The sequence below is a fragment of the Pristiophorus japonicus genome, chromosome 7, assembly GCF_044704955.1.
Source record: "Pristiophorus japonicus isolate sPriJap1 chromosome 7, sPriJap1.hap1, whole genome shotgun sequence".
In the NCBI taxonomy this organism is placed as follows: Eukaryota; Metazoa; Chordata; class Chondrichthyes; family Pristiophoridae; genus Pristiophorus; species Pristiophorus japonicus.
Window position 1 is genome coordinate 214,082,650 of NC_091983.1, and position 23,243 is coordinate 214,105,892.

The 23,243-nt window shown below is 41.1% G+C and overlaps 1 protein-coding gene across 11 annotated transcripts in view; it reads left to right on the top strand.

Moving 5' to 3' along the window:
- The window catches only part of LOC139267444 (sodium/calcium exchanger 1-like), a 331,992-nt gene that overhangs the window by 255,560 nt on the left and 53,189 nt on the right, over nt 1–23,243 (top strand). For all 11 annotated transcript variants that reach the window (XM_070885768.1, XM_070885778.1, XM_070885769.1 and 8 more), the window contains one exon: nt 1,360–1,459. In XM_070885768.1, the coding sequence (XP_070741869.1) occupies nt 1,360–1,459 (100 nt within the window). The remainder of the gene's footprint in view (nt 1–1,359; nt 1,460–23,243) is intronic.

Genomic DNA, 23,243 nt, shown 5'->3' on the forward strand with positions numbered 1-23,243 from the left:
TCTTGCAGCCGTTAGGTTTCACTGGCAGGTCCAACAATGTGCGTGACTTGCATGAACAGCAGTTAAAACCGCGTCGGGTTCCTAAATGAGACTCAACTTTTCCATATTAATGAGACCCTGACTGGCCTGTGGTAGGGGCCTTTAACAAAGCTGAAAGCAATGCTTTTAAAATGGCGACTGGCAGGAGCACTTTGGAAAAGAAGCGGGAAGCGCCCACCTGCCATTTTAACCACACACCTACCCTGGTCTCATTTAAGAAGACAGGATTAAAATCTGGCCTTAAGAGTCAACTACTAAATGGTGAGAGATTGGGAAATGTTGGTGTTCAGGGGGACTTGAGTTTCCTTGTACACAGATCACTGAAAGTTAGCATGCAGGTACAGCAAGCAATTAAGAAAGCAAATGGTATGTTGGCCTTTATTACAAGAGGATTTAAGTATAAGAGTAAAGATGTCTTACTGCAATTATATAGGGCCCTGGTAAAACCATACCTGGAGTATTGTGTACAGTTTTGGTCTTCTTACCTAAGGAAGGATATACTTGCAATAGATGGAGTGCAACGAAGGTTCACCAGACTGATTCCTGGGATGGTGGATTATCTTTTGAGGAGAGATTGAGTAGACTAGGTCTACATTCACGAGAGTTTAGAAGAATGAAAGGTGATTTCATTGAAACATATAAAATTCTTATAGGGCTTAACAGGTTAGATGAAGGGAGGATGTTTCCCCTGGTTGGCGAGTCTCAAACCAGGAGTCACAGTCTCAGAATAAGGAATCTGCCATTTAGGATGGAGATGAGGAGAAATTTCTTCACTCGGAGGGCGGTGAATCTTTGGAATTATCTACCCCAGAGGGCTGTGGAGGCTCAGTCATTGAATATATTCAAGGCAGAGATCGATAGATGTTTGAATACTAAGGGATTCAGGGATAGTGCAGGAAAGTGGAGTTGAGGTAGAAGATCAGCCATGATCTCATTGAAAGGCGGAGCAGGCTCAAGGGGCCGAATGACCTACTCCTGTTCCTATTTCTTATGTTATGTTCTTACGTGCTGTGGGATCAGAGTCATGCGTAGGCCAAATCAGTTTGTGATCCCTGAAGGATATTAATGAATCACTTGAGCTTTTGCAACAATCGAGCAGCCTTCATGGGCAATTTATTTTTGTATTAATCGATAAATTACTTTCTTTATTAAATTTTGATATAAACTTGCAACCTCTGGATTGCTAATTCTGTACCATAACCAATATACTACCATACCTGTTCCTAGTCAGGCTTTGTGGAGGGAGTGAGTGAGTGATATCTGACCTATAAGGTAGTGAAATAGACTTAATTTTTACAAGTGTTTCCTTTATTGCTGCAGAATACTGTGGACAAACTGATCAAGAAGACAAACTTAGCCTTGGTTGTGGGGACTAACAGTTGGAGGGATCAGTTTATTGAAGCTATCACTGTGAGTGCTGGTAAGTAAAAATAAATCACTTACTCTATATAGTAAAACAAAGTTATGAATAAGGCATTGCTTGGAGGCAATGCCAATTTTTTTTTTGAGTGATGTTCAGCTAAACATTGGGGGGTATTTTAAGCCCCAAAAACGTGGGTTTTTGTCGAGTGGGATATAAAAATGTTAAAAATCTGAAACCTGACTCCAACCCGCCCACTTCTAGTTCTACCGGAGGTAGGTCAAGGGGTGGTTTGGTTATTTAAATATTATAATGAGGCTGCGTGCCTCAGAATTAATCACCATTTTAAATTTAACCCTGGCCAGCTGGGTTTCCGAGCCTCGGGAAACCTGACAGCTAAAGGGAGGCAAGGACTGCTGGATCCAGGAAGTTAAGTGCCTTTTCACTTACCTGCTTCATCCACTCCCAGCAATCACCATCCCACTCAATCCTTCTGATCTCTCCTTCCTTCCTTCCCACCCCATCCTGTAACCCTTCAAATCTCTTCCCCCACACTCCCCACACCCCGGCCTCCAATCTCTGCCCTGCTCCAGACCCCAATCGCTCCCCGACCTCCGATCTCCAATCTCCCCACTCCCCTTCTGCCCCCATCTGGCCTTTCCGATCCCTCCCTCCCTCCCTCCCTCCCCTCTGCTCCCTCGCTGTGGCCTGATGCTGAAGGCCGACCCACCCGACATCCAACCAACCTCTTAATCTGGTTGGCTGCAGCTCTGGAAAACGGAGACAAAAAATGGTAAATTTGGCAGGACCTGAGGGAAATACATTCTTCCGGGTTCCCGCCTCTGAGATAAGATCGGAGCTATTGTAACAAATTCAGTTTTTCTGTTAATGTATCTTTATACTGTGATTTTTTTTTAATGATTATCTTTTTTTTTCTCTGCTCCACCTGTGTATATATGCTTAGTATAGAAACAATTAATAAGCGAGGAAATAAATTTCTATACCTCTATTTTCCACGTCTTCCACCTTGAAAATTAGTTTTCCAATTAAAAATACAGATAGAATGGGAACACTACAACTTGAAAAAATATTGAGACCATGGTAACTAATTTTTTTCACTGAAATTCTTTCCTTTCCTTACTGAAGCGCAGTTGCAATAATATGTAAATAAATTAGCAGGCAAACAAATGAGAGTAATTTTAAGTTATTTTCTGAACCGCATAAATTGCATTCAAAAACACCATTTTGTATTCCTAAAGGTTAGAAATTACTGTTGATATTAGTGGGCAAAGGCTTAACATATTTGTGTGACATTTTTCTTTCTGCTATTGTAATGGAGTCACTGGGGGAAAGATGTGTGGCCGCTACGAGAGTTGGTCACCGGCAACTTGGGTTAATGGCCGCTGAAAATAGATGAAGCGCTACCAGGAGAAATTCGTGCTAGGGCTACAGAATTTTAGCCCAGCACTACCTGACTCTGTAACACCCTCCTGGTCGCAGTTGTGCAGGCATGGAAGTCGAAGATCCCGCCCTGAAATAGTGTTTTAGCTTCTAACAGCCTCTGGAAGCGAGGCTATGGAGTTCACAAGGAATTGCGGGTAATTAAAAGGCAATGAATTAAAAGGGCAATGCCTTCAGAACTAATAAAAATTAACAGTGTGAAAAACTGCAATTTTCAGCCTTTAATGCCTTTTTTAAAAAAAATAACTTTTTAAAAAAAAGTCCCAAATGGGAATCTTCAACACTTACATACATAGGATTACATAGCACAGAAACAGGCCATTTGGCCCAACCCATCCATTTATGCGCCACTCGAGCCTCCTCCCATCTTTCCTCAACTTATCAGCATAACCTGCTGTCCCCTTCTCCCTCATGCTTGTCTAGCCTTCCCTAAATGCATCTATACTATTCACTTTAACCCCGTGGTAGCGAGTTCCACATTCTCACCACTCTCTGGGTAAAGAAGTTTCTTCTGAATTCCCTATTGGATTTCTTGGTGACTATCTTGTATTGATGGCCTCAAGTTATGCTTTTCCACACAAGTGGAAACATTCTCTCTGTATCTACTCTATCAAAACCTTTCATCATTTTAAAAACCTTTAATAGATCACTCCCTCAGCCTTTATTCAAAAGAAAAGAGACCCAGCGTGTTCATCCTTTCTTGATATGTATATCCTCGCTGAATTTCCTTTTGAACCTAAAAAAATGGGAAAAATGCTTCAGCATTAACACACATGGCTCAGCAAGCCAGGGAAGGCGCACCCAGGTCCTGCACACAGCACTCCAGTTTTGTGCAGGAGGTCAACACTGCAAGAGCAGCCCTCTACCCACAGGGGCCAGGAGGTCCCCTAGAAAGAAGGATATCGGACCAGATCACCGAGACCATCACTGCCAACAGTGTTGCTCCAAAGACCCAAAGAAGCTTTATGACCTCAGACCACTGGTCAAGCTCAGTGATGCTGCTTCAAAATTAATCTACCAACTGCAGCACTAGCCTCACACACTGCTCAATGCACGCTCCCTCCGCCCCCATCACTCACCTACCAACAATCTACCAATCACAAGGCACATCTCCCATTCCAAGCCTCACCTCACCCCCTTGGAGGAGATGGTGCAGGCCATTCTTGGCAGGATCATGGCTGAGCCCTTGGCCAGCAGCGTGGCAGAAAGGATATAAGATGCTAGTATCCCCATACGTTATCCTCCTTCTGGCATGCACTTCTTGCATTCCCGCCCTCCCCTCTGCACAACTCCACCCTTGTGCCTACCTCATTTCACCAACCCAAGAAATGAAGCCCAGGCAGTGGTTGTCCAAAAAAGGGGGAAAAGAGAGTGAAGAAGAAGAAGAAACAACACTGTCACTCGATTTGACACTCCCAGCGACCACCACCTCACGGTCAACCAGCAAGGCCATTTGCACTGTCCCCCAGTGAAAGTCAGCAGCCTTCCACCAGCCATGCTATAGCCACTGAGGTAGCACTGCATAACATTAGTAGGATAGGCAAAGGCACACACAAGGCAATCCCCTTTTCATTATTTTTTGATAGTACTGGGAGGCATAAAGCTCCTGAATTTTTAGTCTATTAACTCCTACCTTTTAAACATTAATGCCTCCATTAAAATAACAGAGAATGCCATTTAAATTCATTAAACATTTAACAGCTAATACCACCAACAGTAATTTTTAACCTAAAATGTACTTATTTATGAATGCAAAGACATATACTTTAATGGTTTCTTATACTGTACTTTATTTTTTTTTAATTTGCATCCTGTTTCAATACACTGGGTACACTGTACAGTCATTCAGCCCATGTCTGTGTCCTCTTTACTGCCTTGATTGGATTATTTGTTGACCTTCGTGTTTGACAGGTCCTGAGGGAAATTAGAGGGATTTGTATTTAAACCTATAAGCTGCTGACAGTTTAAAATTATCTCCCCAATTCAGTTGAGGACCATTTATGTTTTGCTCCATCTGCTGTAAAGAATGTGTTTTGTTTCCCTTATCAAAACTTTCCCCGAAAGCCCAGTTAAACTTTTTAGCCCTTTGAGAGAATTCCATTCAAAGTCCAGACAGTGCATGCTGAATTATAAAGCAGTTAATCGTCTCTGCAGATAAATTAAATCAGTTGAATTTAAATTCATATTATGAAAACTGTTCAGATGAGGCTCTAATGTTTCAAATGTTTAATATTTTGACTATAACAGAGGATTAATGTGAAAATATTTGCCTTAAACTATTAATACATTCTCATCCTTTTTTTCAAATCCCTCTGTGGCCTGGTCGCTCCCTATCTCGAACCTCCTCCAGTCCTACAACCCTGTGAGATCTCTGCGCTCCTCCAATTCTGGTCTCTTGCGCTTTCCCGATTTTTACTGCTCCACCATTAGCGGCTGTCCATTCAGCTGCCAAGACCCTCAACTGTGGAATTACCTCGCCGATTGTTTCCACGGTGTTCTGGACCCTCTGCGCATGCCCCCCTGTTTGGTATTGCACATGCGCATTCGATCCGGTTTGTGCATGCACAGTACCAAATAGTTCAGCGGCTGTGGCCTGCATGGCATACTGACCTCGGCTCCGATGGATCAAATTGCACATTGCAAAGATCTTGATTACTCTCCAGCAGGCAGGATCAAATTGCACATTCCAGACAAATTGTGTGATTTTAGTGCCCAAAAAAAAACCCAAAAAAAAACAAACAAAAAAAAAACAAAAAAAAAACAAAAAAAAACAAAAAAAAACAAAAAAAGGAAAAAAGGGCCTTGTAAATGTCTGGAGTGTCACCCAGGTCGGGTGGCACCGTTTAATGTTTTATGTTTTCGCAGATAAACTCAAAAGAGTTTCCAGACAAATTGCTGGGTGTGTCTTGTCCTCCAAGGGGACCAATCAGAAATCTGGTCTTAGCCTCCAAGGGGACCAATCAGAAATTTGGCATTTCAAATAGACACAACCAAATTACCTCCCTTTCTAAACCTCTCTGCCTCTCTACCTCACTCTCTTCCTTTAAAATACTCCTTAAAACCTACCTCTTGATCAAACTTTTGGTCATCTGCCTTAATATTTCCTTCTGTGGCTCGGTGTCAAACTTTGTTTGATAACGCTCCTGTGAAACATCTTGGGACATTTTACTATGTTAAAGGCACTATATAAATGCAAGTTGTTATTGAGAAAATATAGGAACTGTTACAGAGAACCTGCTCACTTAATTAAAACTATCTACAATAAATTAAATATTTTCATATAGTTCGCGCTTCCTGTACACATTAACCTTACTTCCAGTGTTATAATTTTTTCAGTCACACCTATATTTCCATTGTGATTACTTGTCGTAGACACAGGATGCCATGTCATAGACACTGTAAAATATGTAATCTTATCATAATCTTTACCTATCTGTCCTCCCATATCCTAGATGGTGCTGCTGCACCTCAAAACTCTTGACTCCCACGTCCATTTTTTCTATTTTTGTTCCTCCGAGACTGTCAGCAAATTTTAATTCAAATTTTTGTTTGTAACTTTTATTTATGGCATCACCTCTGTTGCCTACTGTGGTCCAAACTTCTCACCAAAAATTTTGCTTCCCACTGGCTCCTATTTTGTGCATTTTTTTTCCAGAATGTTCAGCCTTCCTTTCCCAAACCTCTGTTTTTCCAGATGTCACTTCCCACTATCTCTCTCCTTCAGATGTCTGTACCCCACTGTGTCTTTTTTTGCCAAGCATTTGTTTCCCACTGTCTCTTTTTTTCTCGTGTCAACAATCCTCAGTACTTTCCTAACTAACGCTCACAACTCGCTTCTGCAACCCCATAATTACTCCTAACCTCTAATCATAACAAAACTGTTCACACAGACTATATTGTCTCAATGACATAAACTAATGTCACACCAGATCCAGTTCTTTCAGAAAGACTGAGGCCTAGGAATTCCTGGCGGGCTGCTGCACCACCAGAAGTATGTTGGAACAGGACTTTAGTCAGCCAGCCTACCCTGATGATAATCCATCTCAAATCGCAGAGCTGGGGCGGCTCGCACAAAGGGGGCTGACACCTACTCTTATCTGGCCAAAAAACAAATTTCTCGTAATTAAATAATCCTTTTTATTGCCACTTTCCTAATGGCAAGTGATGACTCTGAGATCAATACCCACTGGTTGTGGGCCCCACTTATACCTCCTGTATGGCAAATATGCCTGCAGCACATATCTTGGCCCTAAATTGCTGAGGTAAGGAAACCCAACTTGTGCACTAAAAAAACAGAGGAATTTTCTCACTTACTATGAGCAATGCTGGTGTATCTGTAAAAGTCATGAGTTTAGCATGTATCTGTCACATTCCAGAAGCCATATTACAAATTTGATGATTTTGCTTCTGTCCAAGGTACTTTTCAATCTAGAGCAGTCAACTTCAAACTGACCTCGGGGTGTGCCTATTTAGACCAATTTCCCTACGAGGGAGTAACCAGGCAATGGCCTTAAAGAGCCAGACTATATGAAACCAAGTGCCGTCTTAGCAACTAAATATCCGAACAGTGTTCCAGACCTTCAGTGTGTCTGTGAGAAAAGCCGTGGAAGATCATCAAGTCATTAATAAAATCAGAAAATGCACTGCATGTTGATTGGCAGCTGCAAAAGCAAGATCGATTAATATTTTGGGTGTGATACTGGAGCAAGACATTCAGCTCCACTGAGCCTACACAGGACCCGGAGCAGGACATTCAGCTGCACTGAGTATTTACAGGACCCAGAGCAGGACATTACATAGGAACAGAAGTAGGCCATTCAGCCCCTCGAGCTATTCCACTGTTCAGTTAGATCATGGCTGATCTGTGCCTTAACATTGATTTATCCATCTTAGTTTGTAATCTTTATTACCCTTGCCTTGGATCACCCCTTAATCTTCTATACTCAAGGGAATACAAGCATGGTTTATGCAACATGTCCTCATTTTACTCTCGGTATAATTCTGGCAAATCTGCACTGCACCCCCTCAAAACCAAGATATCCTTCCAGTGACCTTTTGCTGATTGACCCGAGGGGGAAATTCTTCCTGTTGACAATCTTAGTAAAATAATTGGCTTGACTTTAAAACGGAATTTCCCATTCTTCCCCGGCTGTATATTTCCATCATTTTCTGTTTTTACCTATTATCTACTCCTGACGTAAAGCTGATTCCTGCTATTGTGGTTAGAAGTTAAGTATTTATATAGCTGCTTGATTTAAGCAAAAGGCAGTCTCAATCCCTTTGAATACTGCAATTTAATGTTCTTTCAGCAGGGATGGCACAGCTGTTTTGGCTCACTCTTATAGGCAATTGTTAGGAGTAGATAATTTTAACTTTTTGCGTTGAATTTCCTAATTACACATGACAGATTCAGACAAAGGTTTCTGCCGTGTCAGTACTGTAGGTTGTAGACAGAAAGCTGGATTTTTTGTCCATTGACTATGAATAGGCAATAATCCAAGAGAGTCTCTGTTGTGGGAGACAATAGCCAGCACCACAGAAACTCACAAAAACACATTGCAACACACAAGCTTTCTCGCACAACACCAGTGGGAGAATTTAACTATTGCTGTACTGTCAGAGAACATTAATAATTTTATCTTACTGCTTAATTGTTATTAACAATTACTAAGATAGTAAATGCTAAGGGTCATTCACAAAGCGATCTCAATCTGATAAATAGAGAGAGAGCGATAGTTAGATAGATGGGTGAATGGATGGATGAATAGCTAGATGGATGGATAGGTAAATAAAGGATGATTTTTTTGATGTGGCTCGCTGATAATGCACTAAAAAAAATGGAGGTGGGAAAACCAAATGAAAAAACTTTATCCCCACTTTTTTCCAAGCATTAACCCCCTGCGATATTCTGGGCGGGTTTTGCTGTTTGCTAAAGATGGTCACGCTACTTGCTAGCAAGAGCTTGATTAACCCTCCGATCCTATTGGAATGAGGTGATTTATCTACAAGGTGCCATTTCCCAATGTTTGCACACAAATCTACTAATCATTTCTTGGCCTTTGAGAACTTGTATTTTAATTGTGTTTTTTACTGGTTCCTATTATTCAATTTTTACTTTTGGGATTCATTTTCTTGCATTTTTTTTAATGCATCTGTTTTGTTTTTAACTTCATTTTGCAACTTTGAACTTTATTTCTGTTTTTGCCATTGCAGCATTTTACAGAACTTAAAATTCATTATAAAAACATAAGAAATGGGAGCAGGAGTAGGCAATTCGGCAGCTCGAGCCTGCTCTGCCATTCAGTAAGATCATGGCTGATCATTGACTTCAACTTCCCTTTCCTGCCTGATTTCCATATCCCTTGATTACCCAGGAGTCTAAAAATCTATCTTTTTCAGGCTTGAATATATTCAATGACTGAGCATCTACAGCCCTCTGAGGCAGAGAATTCCAAAGATTCATAACCCTCTGAGTGAAGAAATTCCTCCACATCTGTGTTAAATAGCCTACTCCTTATCCTAAGACTATGCCACCTAGTTCTAGACACTTCAACCAGGAGAAACAACCTCTCCACATCTACCCTGCCAAACCCCTTCAGAATCTTGTATGTTTCAATTAGATCACCTCTCATTCTTCTAAAATCCAAGAATATAGACCCATTCTACACAATCTCTCATCATAAGACAGCCCTCTCATCCCAGGAATCAATCTAGTGAACCTTTGTTACACCGCCTCCAAGGCAAGTATATCCTTCCATTGATAATGATACTAAAACTGTGCACGGTACTCCAGGTGTGGTCTCACCAAAACCCTATACAATTGTAGTAAGACTTCTTTACTTTTGGACTTGAAATGCCATTACTTGTCCAGCTGAGACCACCCTACTCATTAGATTCAGGAGTACACCGACAATTAACACACAATTGCGGCCACGGCAGTGCGCCCTCCCCTTTAAGGCTTCCTGCCTCACTAGCAGCTTCTTGCCTCACAAAGCTCTCGGGGGCACCGACCGGCGGCCATGCTCCCATGGGGCAAATTTCCCCGCGGGACAGAATAGTGGTCATCGCCGGGCGGGAAGGGGTCGGCGCGCAGCCAATAATGGGTCGGAGCGCCGGGCGGAGCAGAAACACAGGTGCGTTTCCGCTGCCCCAGCCCAGGGGCAATTGCAGATGGGTAGGCCCTGCCCCCGGTCAGAAAGGCCTTACCGCCTCTTAGAGGTGCTAACAGGCCTATTTCTGAAGGGCATTTTCCTCCCTTTGTGTCCTCCTCACAGCTTACTGCCCACCTAGCTTTGTATCGTCAGTAAACTTGGAAACGTTACACTTGGTCCCTTCATCTAGGTCATTAATATAGATTGTAAATAGCTGAGGCCCCAGCACTGATCCTTGCAGCATCCCACTAGTTACAGCCTGCCAACCCGTTTATCTCTACTTTGTTTTCTGTCTGTTAACCAATCCTCTATCCATGCTAATATATTACCCCTGCCCCCCCCATTATCTTTTGTAATAACCTTTTTATGTGGCACCTTATTGAATGCCTTTTGGAAATCCAAATATACTACATCCATTGATTTCCCTTTATTTACCCTGCTAGTTACATCCTCAAAAAACTCTTAACAAATTAGTCAAATACAATTTCCCTTTCATAAAACCATGTTGACTCTGCCTAATCATATGATTTACTAAGTGCCCTGATACCACTTCCTTAACAATGGATTCCAACATTTTCTCAATAACTGATGTCAGGCTAACTGGCCTGAAGTTCCCGGTTTTCTATCTCACTCCTTTCTTGAATAGCAGCGTTACATTTGCTACCTTCCTATCTGCTGGGACCATTCTAGAATCTAGGGAATTTTGGAAGATCAAAACCAATGCATCCAGTACCTCTGCAGCCAATTTTTTTAGAACCCTGAGATGTAGGCCGTCAGCCTCATGGGATTTGTCGGCTTTTAGACCTACTAATTTCTCTACTATTTTCCCACTACTTATATTAATTACGTTAAGTTCCTCACCTTCATTAGACCCTTGGTTCCCCATCATTTTTGGCATGCTCTTAGTCTTCTACTGTGAAGACAGATACAAAATATTTGTTTAACGTTTCTGCCATTTCCTTATTCCCCATAATCATTTCTCCTGTCTGAGCCTCTACGAGACCAACATTTACTTTTTCTACTTTCTTCCTTTTTACATACTTGTAGAAGCTCTTGCAATCTGTTTTGTAAAAACCCTAACATCTTAGGATGGGCATTCCTCTGGGAATGTCTCTTGTCCTCCGGGAGGTTGACAGTGAGGAGAAGTTCTTAGAACTTATAAGCAGCACCATCTTATCTGAAGCAGCCCGTCCGCACTCATGTATAGCCAAGCAGGCAGAGCTACTTGGATATGTCTGAGGAGATCTATGGTTCACTGGTGAAAATGGTTTTTGAACTATTTCTAATCACATTATTATTATAATAAATATAGCATATAGGGGCAATATTATAGTCTAGTAATCAACTATTGCATTTCAGCCTGGCCTGCTCACTAGGTCAAGGATGGGGCAGCTCAGGCTTTAGCTGTGAAAATTACCATACCGTTTATCTTTTACACTGCAGGATCATTTCAAAGCTTCTTGTGTAACATATGCCAACTTAACCAGTTTGCAGTGTGTCAGCAAGTCACGGATGCTTGTTTGCCAGGATAAATGATTTCATTACTGTTGTGTATGGAGAAAGAGTCAGACTGAACACTGTGAGCTCAAAGTAACGTGTGACCGTAGTCTTTTATTGCAGGTCTCCAGAGTGCCTCTCCAACCTATGAAGCCTCCTTAAATACCTGTGCTCCCAAGGGATTCTGGGATCCCTTGGGACTCCAGGGGATAAGCCCTCTGGTGGCTGTACAGAGCAAATACTTATAACAATTACCTTTCCCATGGAAGCCTCCAGCAGCATGAGTGGGCCTTGCACTTTTTCCAGGTGCCGTGTGTTCTGAGAGTATAGAGCATAACATGGCACCCATGGGGCTATATGAGCAGTAGATTCCTTCTCTTTTGGACCAGTACTTGCTCTTCCTTTGCTGTGCGACCTCCTCAAGCTCACTAACTGAATCTAACAGGATGTGTGTAGCTATGTCGGCACTTGGAAATGTTGACGAGGGGTGTAAGGGTGCTGTGTGGCACTCTCTTGTTCGGTGCCACTGCTATTTCAGGCCTGCAATAAAAGAAAAGAAAGAAATGTTAGAATGCTGGCTGCTTTCCATACAATATACTGTGTGTGATGATTGTGTGGCTGTATGCATCTGTATGTGGCAGTGAGTGTAAAAAGGGGAATAATCTACAAGAACTGGACGTATTAGAGCCCTGCTCTTAGGGGTTAGACTTCACTTTCCCCTACACACCTCTTATCATAGACAGAGATACACTGTCGTTCTGTTCAAATTTCATTGTCAAATTGACCTTTTTAAAATGATTTGAAAATTATACACAGAAGATTAAATAGAGAATAATAGATATTTGAAAGATTCAGGTAACATTACCAACAATAAAGAAAGAGCTTGAATGGTTTACAATGATTTTCTGAACCATAGATTTTATAGCCATGAAGTCACTCAGGAATATTTTCACAATATATACTTTGAGCTCTGCAGTGTGGTTTCTTTGGTTTTGGATGCCTTTTTGCTGATATCAGCTGACATTAAAGGACACTGCAGTCTGATTTTTTTCCACAGCATCCATATTGAGGAATTCATTATTGTAAGTAATCACTGAAGGTTACTCGAGTGAAACTCAGTAGTTGATTGCCAGAGTACAATGCCTATACGTGCTATATTTATAATAATGTGAATAATAAAAGTAGGAAGTCCTGCTACAACTGTGAGACCACACCTGGAGCACTGCGTACAGTTTTGGTCTCCTTATTTAAGAAGGAATATACTTGCATTGGAGGCAGTTCAGAGAAAGTTCACGAAGTTGATTCCTGAGATGAAGGGGTTGTCCTATGAAGAAAGTTTGAGCAGGTTGGGCCTATACTCATTGGAGTTTAGAAGAATGAAAAGTGGTCTTATTGTGGAGGAATTTGGAACTAGTAGGCATAGTTTCAGAATGAGGGGTCGCCCATTTACAATGGAAATGAGGAGGAATTTCTTCTGAGGGTTGTGAATCTTTGAAATTCTCTGCCCCAGAGAGCTGTGGAGGCAGACAGATTTTTGAATGATAAGGGAGTCAAGGGTTATGGGGAGCAGGCAGGAAGTGGAGTTGAGGCCAAGATCAAATCAGCCATGATCTTATTGAATGGCGGAGCAGGCGCGTGGGGCCATATGGCCTCCTCCTGTTCCTATTTCTGTTCTTACCAAATGATTGTACCTAAAGGAAACAATATAGAGTGATAAATACTTGTAGAAACAGAATTACAGTGGAAGAGGGTTGTACTACACCAAACACGGGATTTCTACTGTTTGTTTGGTGAACATTTTTTTTTATGATTTTGCAAAAGATTAAATCCATGGGTAATAATAGGAATAGCATTATGCAGTGTGGACTTGATGGTATTCAGTGCCATTTAACATCTGACAACTGTATGACACATGAGAGCGGAGATTATTTGGCCTGCGTGATATTTTTTTGGAAATGTTACAATAGGAGCATTTTTTGTCATTTTTTTTAAATGCTTTTTATATTTTTTCTGCCAGTTTTTCTCCTCTCTTGAAGTCAAGTTCACAGTTACTTATCATCCTCTATTACCTCACCAATTCTTCATGTGTAAACCTAGATAGTCTCACCTGGCTATTCACCCTTAGGAGGATCCTAGTCGTCCTAATCCTGTCCCTCGCCCAAAATATACTTGCGCACCCAATAGGAATCTCTGCATAGTGATCAGGAGTGGGAACCCTAGCTGATTTTCCCCTCCCTAGTCGAGGCGACAGAGGGTAATTGTAGCACTTCTGTTGCTGCCTCGGCTGAGATCAGCTAACTCAGTACGAACTGGAATCAATCCTGGGACCTCCTTCGTCTCTGTGGCTGAGCCAATTACTTTCATAACCAACTGTGCCATTGGGAAAATCCTTTTAAAATTATGTATTCTTTCCTCATCTCTCTATTTCTGCCTGAGCGTGCACCAGTCAGTGCTAAGAGAATAGACAGACAACCTTCTTTGAGGCCTCTACCCATGTTACACTTGATAAGATACCTAGAATGTCTCTCAGAAATTTCCCAAAACGCTTCACATAGTTATGTAGACAACCAGTTTGCATGGAGCAGGAACCCAAACAACAATGCAATGAATGACCATTTAATTTGTTTTTTTTATGATGTTGGTTGAGAGGAATGTTGATCAGGTCACCAGGAGAACTCCCTGCACAAGTATAATTGGACTTTTCCTCTTTGTAGAAAAGTTACTCCTCACATGACAGCAAGACCATGATTGCAACTGTGTGAGATACCGTTGGTGGACTTTGTATCCAACCACTTTGTGGCAGGGTGGAATGCCAATGTACTGTATCATATGCTGCCACTTTGATGCATTTGTTGCCCACTATTTTTCCTTTTTTTTATTACCCAGCAGCTTTTGACCTCTGATCACACAGCTGTTTTTTTTGGTATTTGAAAACCCACCTTATGCACCCTGGTTGCCTATTGCTTACATGGTGTGGTTGATCTCATGACACTATTTTGATGAATAGCAGGGGAGTTTTCGCCAGTGTCCTGGCCAACCCTCAACCAACAACACAAATAAAGATTATCTGGTCATTATCACATTGTTGGAGCTTGCTGTGCGCAAATTGGCTGCCACATTTCCTACATTACAACAGTGAATACACTTGGCTGGTAAAACGCTTTGGGACATCCTGAGGTCGTGAAAGGCGCTTTATAAATGCAAGTCTTTTGAATATAAGCAAACTAACAAGTTAAAAATGCACTGAGCTGCTGCGTTGTCAACTGCAACAATAATCTTAAGAACATAAGAAATAGGAGCAGGAGTAGGCCACCTGGCCTCTCGAGCCTGCTCCGCCATTTAATAAGATCATAGCTGATCTGATCATGGACTCAGCTCCACTTCTCTGCCCACTCCCCATAACCCTTTATTTCCTTATTGCACAAAAATCTGTCTATCTCATCCTTAAATATATTCAATGACCCAGTCTCCACAGCTCCCTGAGGCAGAGAATTACGTAAATTTACAATCCTCTGAGAAGAAATTCCTCCATCTCAGTTTTAAATGGATGGCCTCTTATTCTGAGACTATGTACCCCAGTTTTAGTTTCCCCTATGAGTGGAAATATCTTCTCTGCATCCATCTTGTCGAGCCCCCTCATTATCTTGTATGTTTCAATAAGATTACCTCTCATTCTTCTGAACTCCAATGAGTATAGGCCAACCTACTCAACATATCTTCATAAGTCAATCCCCTCTTCTCCGGAATCAACCTAGTGAACTTTCTCTGAACAGCCTCCAATGCAAGTATATTCTCCCTTAAATACGGAGACCAAAACTGTACGCAGTACTCTAGGTGTGACCTCACCAATACACTGGACAGTTGTAGCAGGACTTCTCTACTTTTATACTCTAGCCCCCTTGCAATGAAGGCCAACATTCAATTTGCCTTCCTGATTACTTGCTGTACCTGCATACTAACGTTTGTGTTTCACACACAAAGACCCCCAGGTCCTTCTGTACTGCAGCACTTCACAATTTTTCTCTCTTTAAATTATAATTTGCTTTTCTATTTTTTTCTGCCAGAGTGGATAATCTCACATTTTCCCACATTATACTCCATCTGCCAAATTTTTTCCCACTCACTCTCTTAGCCTGTCTATATTCTTTTCAGATTTTTCGTGTCCTGCTCACAATTTGCTTTCCCACCCATCTTTATCATCAGCAAACTTGCTTACATTACACTCGGTCCCTTCATCCAAGTCATTAATATCGATTGATATATCTTCTGAATAATTTTGTATGAGCTCCCTAATAGTAAAAATAGCATTAAGAAGTGTTTTATATTTGAAATGTTGCTTAACCCTAACCCTAACCTTAAATGCAGCTTTTGAACTAGCCTGTTCTTATCTTCACCGGATGTCTATGTGCACAAACTTTCTAATAATGTTTGCTGAATCATGATCAATCACAACCTCAGTCAAGGTGTATTGAGGTTAATTATAGTGCCATCCATAATGTGATCAGCTAACTCGACCCTCTTTCATTTTTTTACATACCCATGAAATGCTGCAGTAAGTCAGTCTGGTGCAGAAATAATTCAATGTATGGAGGATGCTTGGTGGAGATTTATAAACCCAGCAGATTTCAATTTATATCCATAGCTTCAGGCAAATTTAATTTATCCTGGATGCCAATAAATTTATGTGTACCTTTGGCATATAATAAACAACATCCATATGGAGTTTTTCTAAAATATAATGTCAACACTATTAAAAACATCAATACATCTAAGTCACCCTGTAAATAAGCATTCATTTTTAACCCATGCCTTGGTAATACAGAACAAGGAACTTCGTTAATATGCCACAACTGTACATATGGCATTTTCACAAATTTTCCAATCTAGTCGTAATTTATTCTTTTTAATTGTGTTTTACAACATATGATTCTACTGCCAAATGAGTCATAGTAAATAGCAGTGAAATTAATGGGTTCAATTAATAAAAACCCCATGATTAACTTGATTTAGATTATCATGTTTATCTCATGCAGCAATCAGGAAAGTCAAAATGCTGCATTTCAAAAACTTAATGTTGCCTTACTGATTTAAGGCAATTCATCCAGTTCTTTAAATAATAGTAAGTGCAGTATGGTAAAATGTACACTAGGTTTCCTTTTCTCATTACATCATTTACTCTTTACTCTTCTGCTGACTTTCATGTGGTGTCATGTCTCCACAAGTTTCTCTCTGCCTTGTACCTTACTGGAAACAAAGGGGTGATTTTAACCCAGCTTGTGCTCTGTGAAGATATCACATTTGGCGATGAGATGGTATTTTTCAGATGATTTAAAGCTTAAATTTTGTTGGGGAAAGATTCAGCCAGCCGACAGAGAGACTTTGGAAGTTTCTGTCTTTGGAAAAAACTACAAAAATCCGAGGTAAAATACAGCACACACAGTGTGAACAGCTAGATATTAAAATGGAAGCACCCACAGGTGTAATGCGACATTTGGGGGAATATAGACACGACCGGGAACGTTTTAAAGCGTATGTGGTTCGGCTAGAAATGTGTTTCACTGCAAATAACATAATCGAAGTTCCAGACAATGCAGACTAAAACCGGGCTGTGTTGGAACGTAAGAGAGCGATCTTCTTATCGGAGGCAGGTCCGGCATTGTATGACACTCTGGTAAATCTGCTTGTGCCTGAAGAGCCAAAGGACACAATGCTTAAAGAGATTTTAACGAAGCTGGAGCAGCACTATAACCCCAAACCGTTAGAAATTGCTGAAAGCTATCGTTTCGGGATTCGGAATCAAAAGTCTGATGAAAATATCAGTCATTACATCGTAGCATTAAAAAAGCTATCGATGCACTGTAATTTTGGAAACTTTCAAAACCGAGCATTACGGGATCGTTTTGTTGGTGGGGTGAAAAATGATGTGATCAGAAGGAATTATTCAATTATTTCTGACTCACCAGATAGTTTTGATACACCAGTAACAAATCCTAAATCCAATGTACTGGAAACAAATCCAGGAGAGAATCAGAATGAAAGTCTGAGTCCGAGTCAGGAAAACAAAGAGCCTGAAGTTAGAATGAGTTCAAATGAAAATCAAGGAAATTCTGTGGAGGAAAACGTTCCTCAGGATGAGCCTCGAATAAGTTTAGATTCGACACCAGGTTTGGAAGGTTCTGTTCGAGAGCAAAGGTATCCTCTTCGAAACAGAAAACAAGTGGTAGAGTTAAATTTGTAAATATGGAAAAAAATAAGTTTATATCCTGTGTTATGTATAAACATGAAAGTTATGTATGATGTTTGTTATAATAACTTCTTTATTAAGGAGGGAGAAGTGTAATGCCTGTAAGCTTGTAATGTTTGTAGCTCCACAGTGGATGTGGTCGTATTGTGTACTGCAACTGCAGAGTTAATAATTAAACAGAACCAGGCAGATTCCGGAGGCTTCCGAGAGAGCTGCCTGCCATGTCGGAAGCTGTGTGTGCTTGTGCTCTGTGAAGATATCACACACCACTTCTCAATTTATGCTCTTGTGTCAATACAAATAGCTTTGACTAATCTTCCACATCTGAGCCTTATTGATGCGGAAACCTCTATTGTATCACCCGTTAGATTTCTCCTCCCCCATCAAAGTGGCCCAGTTCTTTGAGCTTATCCTCCTGTGTTTTATTTACTGTTCTACTAATATTTTAGTAGCTTTACGCTGTACTTTTCTCAGCTCAAATATACCTTTGAATTGCATACAGTACTCTTAGTTTAAACTAACCAAAGAGCTACACATCGGCAGGATTATTCCCACTTAACTACACTCTATTCCTCTTTATCTATTGAGGTATCCAGTATGACTCCCTTCTCTGATCTGTCTTTGTTAATACTTTATTATTAATTCTGTGTTCCGCTGCCTGTTCAGTATCCATCTTTCCATCTTTGCATGACTTTACATTAAATTGCATCTGCCAGTTGGCTGCTCTCCTCCCCCGTAGCTTGTCCTTGCCTTCCATTGTATTAGCCACTCCTGCTACTTCGAAGTTATCCATAAACTTTCAGATGAAGCTACTGGCATCTTCCCCCAGATCAATTAGTAAATGTAAGAGGTCCAGTCCCAATACCAAGCTTGTAGGACTACACTCGTCACAACTATTCATCCCAGATAATCACCTTTGTTTCCAGCTTCCCAGGCACAATTCAATCAATTTCAATATGTGGTCGTTTCTACATTGGGGAGACTAAGCATAGATTGGGTGGCCACTTTGCTGAACACTTCCATTCAGTCCTTAAGTGTGACCCTGAGCTTCCGGTCGCCTGTCACTTTAATTCTCCACTCCACTCCCACTCTGATATCTCCATCCTCTGACTCCTCCACTGTTCCAATGAAGTTTAACGCAAGCTCAAGGAACAACACCTCATCTTTCGTTTCGGCACTTTACAGCCTTCTGAACTCAACATCGAGTTCAACAATTTCAGAGCTTAACCTCTGGCCGTCTTTGGCTCCCTTTCCCTCACCCCCCTCCTCCCCCCAATCTTATGTTTTCTTTTCTTCTTTCTTCTCTTTTTTTTCTTTGTCAATGATGGCAGCTGGTCATTACTATGCCATTCACACCCTATCCAGACTAACCTTTTTCTAACCTCTATTATTAGGAAAAAGAGTGTGGTCAGGAGCAATGTTGGCCCCTTGAAAACTGATATTGGTGATATCGCCAACAATAACAGGACATTGTCAACAGTAGCAGGACATTTAGAAAAGCAAAATTCTGTCAGGCAGAGTCAGCATGGATTTATGAAGGGGAAGTCATGTTTGACAAATTTACTGGAGTTCTTTGAGGATGTAACGAACAAGGTGGATAAAGGGGAACCAGTGGATATGGTGTATTTGGACTTCCAGAAGGCATTTGACAAGGTGCCACATAAAAGGTTACTGCACAAGATAAAAGTTCACGGGGTTGGGGGTGATATATTAGCATGGATAGAGAATTGGCTAACTAACAGAGAACAGAGAGTCGGGATAAATGGTTAATTCTTTGGTTGGCAACCAGTAACTAGTGAGGTGCCGCAGGGATCAGTGCTGGGACCCCAACTATTAACAATCTATATTAACGACTTGGAAGAAGGGACTGAGTTAACGTAGCCAAGTTTGCTGACGATACAAAGATGGGAGGAAAAGCAATGTGTGAGGAGGGCACAGAAAATCTGCAAAAAGACATAAACAGACTAAATGAGTGGGCAAACATTTGGCAGATGGAGTATAATGTTGGAAAGTGTGAGATCATGCACTTTGGCAGCAAAAAAATCAAAGAGCAAGTTATTATTTAAATAGAGAAAGATTGCAAAGTGCTGCAGTAGAGCGGGACCTGGGGGTACTTGTGCACGAAACACAAAAGGATAGTATGCAGGTACAGCAAGTGATCAGCAAGGCCAATGGTATCTTGGCCTTTATTGCAAAGGGGATGGAGTATAAAAGCAGGGACGTCTTGCTACAGCTATTGGTGAGGCCACACCTGGAATACTGTGTGCAGTTTTGGTTTCCATATTTACGAAAGGATATACAGATAACTCTCGATTATCCGCACACGGATGCAACAGGAAACTATTGTAATGGCATTTAAAATTCCGTGTGTGTGCGCGCTGCTGCATCGCTGTCTCTCACGGCCGCAGCTGACATCTGAGTCCTTTCAGCCCGGGAAGGCATCGGGCTGGTCCGTTCAGAGTCCTTTCGGCTCGGGAAAGCATCAGGCCGCTGACGTCGGAATCCTTTCGGCCAAGGAAGGCAACGCGCTCCGGAACCCCGGAGCTAGACAATCTCCTCCTCGAGGCCACCTGCATGCTGGTAATGTCCATACTTAACTGCCTTGTTACTGTTTGTAGCTGGTTGCACCGTATTTATTCGTTGACCCAGCTTAGCCCAATCCCCAAGGGACCTGGATAATCGAGAGTTGCCTGTACTTGCTTTGGAGAAAGTTCAGAGAAGGTTCTTTAGTTTGATTCCTGGCATGAGGGGGTTGACTTATGAGGAAAGGTTGAGTAGGTTGAGATGAGGAAAAATTTCTTCTCTGAGGGTTGTAAATCTGTGGAATTCACTGCCTCAGAGAGCTGTGGAAGCTGGGACATTGAACAAATTTAAAACAGAAATAGACAGTTTCTTAAATGATAAGGGGAGAAGGGGTTATGGGGAGCGGGCGGGGAAGTGGAGCTGAGTCCATGATTAGATCAGCCATGATTTTATTGAATGGCGGAGCAGGCTCGAGGGGCCGTATGGCCTACTCCTGTTCCTATTTCTTAAGTTCTTATAATACCTATATTTAAGAAGGGGGCAGAACATGTCCAGGGAATTATAGATCAGTCAAGTTATCATTGCTGGTGGGAAAAATAATGGAATCCCTACTAAAGGAGAAAATAGAAAAACATCTAGAAACCAATAATATAATAATGAATAGTCAGCATGGATTTCAAAAGGGAACATCTTGCTTGACCAACCTTATTGAAATTTTTGAAGAGGTACCAGAGAGAGTAGACAATGGTAATGCAGTAGATGTAATTTATCTAAATTTTCAAAAGGCCTTCAATAAGATACCCCATAATAGACTGATGAACAAGATCAGAGAATGTAGAGTCAGGGGACAAGTAGCAGAATGGATAGTTAACGAGTTTCAAGATAGAAAGAAGAGAGTAGGGTAAAAGGATAGCTATTCACAGTGGCAGAAGGTGGGTAGTGATGTTTCACAAGGCTGTGCTGGGGCCACTGTTGTTAACAATTTATGTTAACGATTTAGACTTTGGAATCAAAAACACAATTTCTAAATTTGCGGATGACACCAAATTGGTGGGGCGGGGGTGGGTGGGGGATACTGAGGAGGACTGCAACAAATTACAGGTGGACATTAATAAACTCTCAGACTGGGCATATAATTAGCAAATGAAGTTCAGCACAGATAAATGCAAGGTATTACATTTTGGTAGGAAGAATAGGGAGGTAACTTATTACTTGGAGGGTGAGAGTCTAGGTGGGGTAGAGGAACAAAGGGATCTCGAAGTACAAATACACAAATCACTAATAGTCGCGACACAGGTTAGCAAGGCCATAAAAAAGCGCACTAGGGTTTATTTTCAGAGAGATAGATTTGAAAAATAGGAAAATTATGCTAAACCTGTATTGAACTTTGGTTAGACCACTGCATACAGTTCTGGTCTACTTATTATAAAAAGGATATAGAGGCACTGGAGAGGGTGCAGAGAAGATTTACAAAGATGATACCACAAATGTGAGGGTATACATATTGGGAAAGGATGAATAGGCTGGGTCTCTTTTCTCTTGAAAAAAAGAAGGCTGAGGGGTGATCTAATAGAAGTCTTTAAAATTATGAAAGGTTTTGATAGAGTAGATACAGAGAGAATGTTTCCACTTGTGGGGAAGAGCTATCAATGCAAGATAGTCACCAAAAAATCCAGAAGATAATTTCTTTCCCAAAGAGTGGTGAGAATGTGGAACTCCCAACCACAGGGAGTAGTTGAAGCGAATAGTATAGATGCATTTAAGGGGAGACTAGACAAGCATATGAGGGTTATGGCGGGTTATGCTGAGATTTAGATGTGGCAAGACAGGAGGAGGTTTGAATGGAGCATAAACGCCGGCATGGACTGGTTGAACCAAATGGCCTGTTTCTGTGTCATATGTTCTATGTAATCCTTTCCTTTCATTTTGTTGGTGATGATTTTAAATTTATGCCCTTCAGTTAGCGGCTTCTCGACCAATGGAAATAGATATAAGGAGGCTCTTTAACATTGACTGTAAGCGCAGAATTAGAAGACATGAATATAAAATTAACAAACTTCAAGGAAGACTTGAGACTATCTTTCAGATATTTGGAATCAACTTCCAGATAAAGTAATTAATCTGTTTTAGTTACATTTTTAAAAAAGAAAATGGATTAATATCTGGCTATAGGAATGAAGACTACAACAAAATTAATTAACTTTGAATGGAAATCATGGGGAATGTGCTTTCAAATTCCTGACATGCATTCACAGTGAGTGAAATTTTCAGAATTACTTCTGATTATAATACTGTGGAATCTCTGGAGGAATATATAAAGTTCAGAGGTAAGATTAAAAAGAATATTAGGAATGCTGAGAGAGCGCATGAAAAATTCTTGGCAAGTAAAATCAAGGAAAACCCAAAGATATTCTATAAATATATTAAGAGCAAGAAAGGGTAGGGCCTATTAGAGACCATGAAGGTAATTTGTGTGTGGAGGGGAAAGATGTTGGTATGGTTATTAATGAATACTTTTCATCTGTTTTCACAAAGGAAAGAGGCAATGGAGAAAGATTGCAAAGTGTCGCAGTACAGCGGGACATGGGGGTACTTGTGCATGAAACACAAAAGGATAGTATGCAGGTACAGCAAGTGATCAGGAAAGTCAATGGTATCTTGGCCTTTATTGCAAAGGGGATGGAGTATAAAAGCAGTGAAGTCTTGCTACAGCTATAAAAGGTGAGGCCACACCTGGAATACTGAGTGCAGTTTTGGTTTCCATATTTATGAAAGGATATACTTGCTTTGAAAGCATTTCAGATAAATTTCACTAGGTTGATTCCGGGGATGAGGGGGTTGACTTATGAGAAAAGGTTGAGCAGGTTGGGCCTCTACTCATTGGAATTCAGAAGAATGATCTTATCGAAACGTAAAAGATTATCAGGGGGCTTGACAAGGTGGACGCAGAGAGGATGTTTCCACTGAT